Raw genomic sequence first — 8,138 nt, 5'->3', positions numbered from 1 at the left:
ATGGGCATATATGTTATAAGTTATAAAACTATTACTTTTTTATAATTACTTGGCTATTAAGTTCTTTAACGGAAAAGTTAGAACTTAAAACTCAACGAGAAATATATATAGAATTGATATAGGGTATCAACAAAAAGACTTTCCAACATAACTAGAACAAGTTATTACACAAAATATATTACAGCTAATAAAAAAAACTAAATGCTAATTAGATGCATCCATTAGGCTTTGTGTAATTGCGTTTCTTAACATATCCATTTTCCGTCTACCCGAACCATCTCCTCCATCTTCATTGTTGTCATTATCCTCTTCACCAATATCTTCACTTGAGTAATCTTCACTATCATCAAAATCAGGATCTTGGCGAGCATATATTCTTATGTAGTTATGAAGAGCCATTGTAGCAATAACTATCTTCACTTGTTTTTCATAAGAAAAGCTTGGCATGTCACGTAGAATACTCCACTTTTTCTTCCATATCCCAAAAGTGCGCTCAATAACACTTCTAAGTGAAGAATGTGCATGATTAAATATTTCCTTGTGACCAGTTGGTTCATCACCTCTACGAAAATGTGGAAGGTGATACCGTTCACCTTTATACGGTCCTAAAAAACCTCTCATTTGGGGATATCCAGCATCAACTACATAATATTTTCCTACAATAAATTGAATATAATGAATCATTAACTATAATATAATTAGATTACTATTTTTCATTCATACTAAAACAATACCATTTGGAGGCTTTGGAAAGTTCGCTTGAGGGTTGTGTAGAGCATAAGAAGACTCTACTATCATGGGCAGTGTCTTCCCACCCTGTACACACAAATGTGAATTGCATGTTGAAGTCGCATACCGCCATCACATTTTGAGTGGGGATGCCTTTCCTGCCAATGTACGGCACTTGATCACATGGAGAAGTTGAAGCTTGAACATGAACACCATCAATTGCACCAATGCAATCCTTCAACATAGAATTGAATATTTATATAAGCATAATTATATGATATACAATCTTTAAAAGTTATGCACCAATTCTAAAATCCTACTATTCTATGTTTGTTGTCACTTTCAATAAGTAAAAGGATTTGATTAATGTTAATATATAACAGAAAAACATTATTGAAAACATTATTCTTACCTTAAAATGAGGCATGTACCTTGAGTCTCTTTCGATTTCTTTCGGGGTGCTTCTAAATTCAGAATCGGATGGCTTTATGAGGACTTTTGCCATATCATATAAAATATCTAGCATTCTATCAAAGTACCTGCTAATCGTCTCACCCGAACGTTGAAAACGTTCTTGTGTATTCCTATTGGTCTCACCTCCTCCCAAAATATATAGAAACATAGCTAAAATTTCAGCAGAGCATATGTTCCTTGAAGGCTTTAGTTTCCTCTCTATATCATTCAGTAACATATAAAAGCAGTCCTTTTCCATCCTAAATGCATTATAACACCTTGTTTCATTGTCATTTAACACTTCCATCAACCAAATGTGACCTGTGTGAGAGCTCGTCATGCATGGAGTTTTCATTACATACTTTTCAAGGTACATTTGTATAAGCCTACCAGTTACACATATAATTTGGTCCATCTCCTCATCATCTCCAGAATTATTCATATCTGCAAAAACATTAAGAAAATCAAACAAAAACAACTATTAAGGAAGAGCATTGCCATTATATATTGTTGCATATATTAATACCATCAAGTAATATAACTCATAAGTATAAATAACTAGCAGTGACATCAATATCATTATCAATGTTTGTGAAATAATGCTAAGTCCAATATCATAAATCTGGAATATATTAACAAGCAAACATTAAAAAAAACCAGTAGCATCAAAAAATGAAAAAAAAAGTACTAGGCCATCAAACCCTTAACAAAGTACCAACTCTTAACAAAGCTGGAATAAATTCCTCACGGAGACCCTAACATGCCAAGTTCACATTACAAAAGAAGGATCTGCCTTTTTTTATTAAGAATCAAAAATTAGAGCTTGAGATCAGGATTTGTCATGATAGAAAACATCTCTCATTTCTCTTGAGAGGAAAATAACTCGGTTGCAAACCACCACAACTTGGTACCAGTTTCATCTCCTGGTAAGGTTGCAACAACTCGCATCACCTCTTGAATGCTAGTTCCTTGTGCACTTGTAGGGACTGATGTAGCCGTACTCCTACTCTCAACTACATCAACAAGACGATCAATTTTCTTAGCTAATTTTGTTGCCCCTCCCACCTTTTCTTTCTTCCTCTTTCCCTCTCCTAATATTGCCTTGTCTTTACGGGTACCAGTTTGCTTGTCCATAGTTGCTCTCTTTTTTCCCATATCCTACTTGTTTTGGACAAGCTCGGGATCCTCCTCTTCATCATTGATAGAAATGACATGTTCAGAATCCTCAACAATCTCTTCAACATCGAGAAAAGCCGAGGGAATCATGACTGAATCACCAAGAGCTGTGCTGCCCTTGAACAACTTATCATACATTTCCATCATTTTAGGACTAATTCCCACATCACAAAATTTGCGGTATTCTTCACTCTCCTAAAAACAGTAATGAACACCAATTAATTATAAAACAACATAATTGATACTATATAAAAATAATTTCAGAAATATAAGTTAAGAAAACACACCGTAAATTTACTTTCCCACCACTCAGCCATTGCATCAATAGTCTTCTTAATGGGATCTCATCCAATACCAGTTTCATGTCGCATTAAAGATGTCCACAATCTCCACTCACCTTTAAGGCTATCCCACTTGTTTTTCAATTGTGTTTTGTCATAATCCCTCCCGGTTAACTCCTTAAACGCTTTGATAACATTTGCCCATCCCACTTTATCAAAATGTGTACCAGGTCTATTTCCCTTGGCCACTTCCTTAACAGTTATCTCACAAAATTGTTGTACTAAATCATCAGGCCATGAGGCCTTTTTTTTTTGCCTTTCCCTCAGTTTCAGTGTTTGTGGTTTTCTTCTTTCCCATATATCATATGGGAAAGAGAATTAAAAATAGCAATCTTCAATGCATGAATGCCACAACTATCTTAAAACAAACTCCATACATCTATCTTAAATGAAAGAAGTAATAATCGATCTATATATGTTGGAGTTCTTAGAAGTAATTTCAAATAAATGAATCCCAAAGAAGAAGAATAACATCAATATGCATATATGGTATTATACAACCAGATCCATACTTATTAAAAAGGAAAAAAAAAGAAACAAATTCATCCATCATTCAATAACACTTCTTACCCCCGGGAAAATAGTACCTATTTGTTTATCTTATCCCATTGCATCAAATGTGTACTCCTCTATCTTAGCCTTCTAAAATCAAATGGCCATATACAACATCTGTTGCAAACTTGGGTCTGCATAACAAATATTCATGACCTTGATCATGCTGAATCAATAAGCCATACTAAGGGGAAAAATGTATATGCAAACTATTATGGAGAGAAACATATACAACGTCTGTTGCAAATTTGCAAAATTTTCATAAGCCTTCCACGCCTGCCCAGACGACATTAACCAAGACTCAAATATCTTAGTAATTCAGCTGCAGTGAAATATAAAAGCATGCTAGGTAACTTATATATTTTCCACAAGAAGTAGAACTTGTATTAGAGAATCACTACTAGCTTAAAGTTGTACACGAAGCAAACAACAAAACAAAAGGATTCAACAAAATATAATATAAATAAATACAACCCAGCTTTCTAAAATCAAATGGCAACCCAGCTTTGGGATGCACCTTGAAGATCTATACAACTTTGCTAGCCACTCAATCTTGGATTGTCTTGCCCAATGGCCGACCATGATAGGGAATCAAATTGATATGGAGAACTAGTGTATAGTTTAATGATTCATCAAACCACAAACTCAACTCAAATTTTGCCCCAATAAGCTGCTGAATATTGATCTAAAAACAACCTTATTTCTCTTCTCCCCCAAAACGAAACTGAATCTCATGAAGTCTAGAATTCCAAATGACCCATGCTTCAATTCAATAATATTTCAAACTACAAATTCACACCCAAAAACAAGAATAGAAAAGAAATTTGGAAAGCAACACAAATCTGCGTAATCATTAATTCTATGAACTGAATTGCAAGTTCTATCTAGGGCTGGGCAAAAAGCCCGAAAAAGAAAAAAAACCCGGACCGGACCGCCGAGCCCGTCCGGGCGGGCCGGGTTTTTTGCCGGGTTCATATGTTGTCATTTGATAAACGGACCGGGCTTTTTTATGTCCGGGCCGGTCCCGGGCCTTCAAATCTTTAAACAAAAATAACCAGGAAACCCGGGACATTAGGTGTTATTATGTAATTGGTTTTCGTAAGTGATCCTAAATTTATAGAATAGATACAATGACACTGGAACATAACCAAATAACCTTAAACTTAACTAATTCCAATCCCATAATTCCCATTGTCATCGCCTCGCACTGCCGATTCGCCGCCAACTAGCCAAAAACAGAGTTAGGCCCGGAAAACCGGGCGGGCTCGGCCCGGATATTACCGGTCCGGGTTTTACCCGGGCCTTGGTTTTTTTAGAAAAAAACCCGGCCAATCACACTACAACCGGGCCGGGCCCGGGCCCTGAAAAAAATTGCCCTGGTCGGGCCCGTGCCTAGCCCTAGTTCTATCCCTAAATGGAAAAGAATCTCATGAGATAGATATTACCTCTACAATCTGAAGTGAACTTGATCGATGGGTTAAGCCTTGACTGATTCTTCGAGACAGGGTGATAAGATTAGTGATGTGCTTGGCAGAGAGGGAATGAGAGAATGAGAAGAGTTTACACGGGTTGAAGGAGGACAAAGCTGGAATTTGGAAATTTTCATTAAAGAGCTACTGTAGCACCTCCGTGTTTTTCCCAAAATCAGCTTTGGAAAGCAACCCATTAGCTGCTTCTCAAATACCGCTGTTGGGAGAAGCGGAAGGTCCTAAAATCAGAAATTTGGTGTCTCACCAAACACCATGTAAAATCCCAGAATCGCTTTTAACTCCAAAAGCAGCTCAGGAATCAATCCCAAACTTGGCCTAAGAGGTTCTCAAGTCTTGATCCGCAAGAAAGAACAATCTGTGTTCTCTATAAAAAGGGGTCGAATGTGCAAAATAATACACACACAACGTCAAAACAAACTATCGCGCAACCGCATAGTCAAGTCTCCCTACGGAGCAAAAGTCCGATTAGCTTCGGCAACCAAGTCTCCCATCGGAGCGGAGCTACCCAGATGTACGCCTCGCGTTGCATGTAACATCAAGTCCGATTAACTTCGGCAACTAGAGTCAAGTTCATCGAGTCGCTAGCCTAGCTTCTAGCAAACACAAAAGTCTGCACTAGTCAGCAATTCCCTACAGCCAGAGAGTCCCGCTATCAACGACACATTATAAGCTCTGCTTTTCCCCAAGCGGTCTAAAGTAAGATCGGCCATCTACTTGAGGTGGAGTGAAAGGTACCTAGTAACTCCGGTTGTGTATAGGTCATTCGAACTTCAACGTTTTATCAGCAACTGCAGAACAATCGTTCGAGAAGAAGACAGTACGTGAGCGCAATCATCATCAACAAACAAGAGTTGTACCTAACTTAAAGGTACTGGCACGCCAAGCAACAACAGAGAACGAAGGTTAGAACCATCTAGGGTTCAAAACCGGGGCTTGCTGATTGTTCCCTGAGGAGAATGTTTCCCAGCTCGAACATTTGGCACGCCCAGTGGGACAGTGTCAAGATAGCAAGCTGAAATCCTTACTGAAGAGGATATCCTCCTTGCTCGAAACCAGAGCACTCGCATTGTGTTCCTCACAACACACCAACTTGTAGAGGTTTAACGGCGGTTGAGGCATTACTAAAATTTAGAGTGATGGCGACACCGGAAGACATGCAACTAGCTTTCAAGGAGTTGACAAAGGTAGTCAAGTCATTGGAGGAGTCATTCGGCGAGCGAATGACTGCGGTCGAGAGAACGTTGGATAATGTGTCGCAACTGCAGTCGACACAGGGTCAGCGTCTGGCTGAAACCAACGACAGATTGAACAAGTTGGTTCTGGGTGCTAACGAGCACGCGAACAATGCTCGTTTAGGGTTTGAAAGCCAGGACGAGTGGTTTAAGCAAATCGAAGAAGCTTTGGGAATACAACAGACTGTCACTGGGCTTTACGAGAGACATAACCATGACAAGCCTAAGGCCACCAAAAATGATAGGTCCAACAAGAAGGCTATCACTGGTGACGATGAGACGGTGAAGAGGTTGAGGCCAAGGATGATGAGGCTGACAAATCCGATGTCATGCTTCCCAAACCCGCAAGGAGGAAGAAGACAAAGGCTAAAAAGGGAAAGTTCACGTTGGGAAGTTCAAGACGTTCGAACACACCCGAGTTTGAGGCACTTTAGAGGGCAGTGGCACTTCTTCAACCAAGCGGGAGACAAGAGAGTCAACACCAGTTCCGTCGCGAGCGTCAAGAGGAGCATCGAGAAGAGCCTGAGAAAGAAGTAGAAGAGGGTCAGACCTTTACCAAAGAGCAGGTTCAGAAGATGATCCAAGAGAGTGTGAGGACCATTCATGGTCATGCTGCCGCGAACATATCCTATACAAGTCCATTCCCAGAATGGGTGATAGCATGTCCTTGGCCTTCGGGTTATCGACCAATCAAGTTCCAGACTTTCTCAGGAGAGGGTTCTGAGAATGCAACTGAACACATCTCGCGTTTTCACAGTGATTGCGGGCCATATGCATCTGATCCAGTCTTCAAGATGAGGGCTTTCGGTTCATCGCTGTCGGGACCGGCGCTATCTTGGTTCTCTAAGTTAGCACCAAGATCCATTTCAGATTGGTCCATGCTCGAGACAATGTTTAAAACGACCTTTGGAAGTGTTGAGCCTGAGGTGGATTTGTCATCTTTGACTTCCATGTATCAACAACCAATGAAGTCGGCAGTGGAGTTCCTGAAGAGTTTCAAAGTTCAGCAAGCAAAGTGAGAACACCACTCGCGGAACAAGATGCCATTCGGATTGCTATAAAGGGTTTGGAAACCCGTTAGCGGGCCAAACATCATGATGCCTATTTCTCTAGCATGGCAGATTTAATGAACAAGGTAGGAAGCTACCAAGTGTTCCTCAGGGAGATGGAGGACAGTGCCACAGTTTCAAAAGGGCCACCTATGTCCTACCACCCTGGTACTTTGAAACCACGCTATGCAGTTCCATCTGGAACTAAGAGTGTTTCCACTATCTACTCGCATGTTGATCCTTTCTACACACCATATCCATATGAAGAGCAGTGGGTCGAGGAGGTAGATGATGAGGTAGCGGCAGTAGAGATAGCCGGAAGACAGGCATTGAAGTCCAAGACTTTGAAGATGTCCAGAGACCCTGTCAAGATTCTACAGCAGCATTCACCAAGCCTGAGTACGAGTCGTATACCTACAATGCTCACAAGGCTCCAGAGATTCTGGATGAATTGTTCGCGAGTGGAAGAGTGAAGCATGATACTGCAATGCCTACTGCAGCACAGATAGAAAGGAAAAAGTACTGCAAGTTTCACAACTTGTTCAATCACCAAACAGCCGACTGTATTAAGCTCAAGGATCAGCTGCAAACCTGGATTAACAAATGCATGCTTGGGGTAGATACTAAAAGAGCTGAAGCATGGGTCGATATTGATCCCTTCCCTACAGTGTCAGTGGTGGAAGTTACACCATTGACAACACCTTTGAAGGCTCGCCACCCTTCCAAGTTTGCTTAATACACTTATGATGCTTCCTTGGCTCATGAGATCTTGGACAAGCTTATTGCTGAGGGTAAAACTATTGTACAATGGACTGAGTTCCCGACTGTGGAAGAAGTTAAAGGTAAACGGTATTGTAAGTTTCATAACGTTTGGATTCACGATACTCGTATTTGTATACAGCTCAAGGACCAGGTACAACAGTGGTTAGATGAGGGAGTGTTGTCTTTTGCCTCAGAACCCGAGCCGGGTATGAAGACAACAACGAAGGAAGTGCCCATGGCGAAGGAGGTTGCAGGAGCCGAGCAATCTGAGCAGGGTAAACAGAAGGGTGTAGTCCAGAACAAGGAACATAATGTAGCAAAGGCAAGAACTTATGTCTTTTGTAATCGATGCAA

The 8,138-nt window shown here is 40.4% G+C and overlaps 1 protein-coding gene across 1 annotated transcript; it reads right to left on the bottom strand.

Annotated features, from left to right (window-relative positions):
• Positions 1–204: 204 nt before the first annotated feature.
• Positions 205–2,316, bottom strand: LOC126784013 (uncharacterized). The gene is made up of 6 exons (XM_050509527.1): positions 2,094–2,316; positions 1,545–1,626; positions 1,142–1,442; positions 866–964; positions 735–816; positions 205–656 (listed from the first exon to the last, which is right to left on the bottom strand). Exons 1-6 carry the CDS (start codon positions 2,314–2,316, stop codon positions 205–207), a joined length of 1,239 nt encoding a protein of 412 aa, XP_050365484.1.
• Positions 2,317–8,138: the final 5,822 nt, after the last annotated feature.

Source organism: Argentina anserina, chromosome 2 (assembly GCF_933775445.1).
Source record: "Argentina anserina chromosome 2, drPotAnse1.1, whole genome shotgun sequence".
Lineage (NCBI taxonomy): Eukaryota > Viridiplantae > Streptophyta > Magnoliopsida > Rosales > Rosaceae > Argentina > Argentina anserina.
Note: the sequence above shows the minus strand (reverse complement) of the source record. Positions and strands in the feature narration are given on the sequence as shown.

What these genes read in the sequence shown, in the direction of transcription:
- LOC126784013 (XM_050509527.1), bottom strand. Translation starts at nt 2,316, where the DNA reads ATGGACAAGCAAACTGGTACCCGTAAAGACAAGGCAATATTAGGAGAG. An exon ending in ATACAAATGTACCTTGAAAA is followed by an intron (nt 1,443 to 1,544) that starts GTATGTAATGAA and finishes TAATGCATTTAG; the next exon opens with GATGGAAAAGGACTGCTTTT. An exon ending in AAGGCATCCCCACTCAAAAT is followed by an intron (nt 817 to 865) that starts GTGATGGCGGTA and finishes TTGTGTGTACAG; the next exon opens with GGTGGGAAGACACTGCCCAT.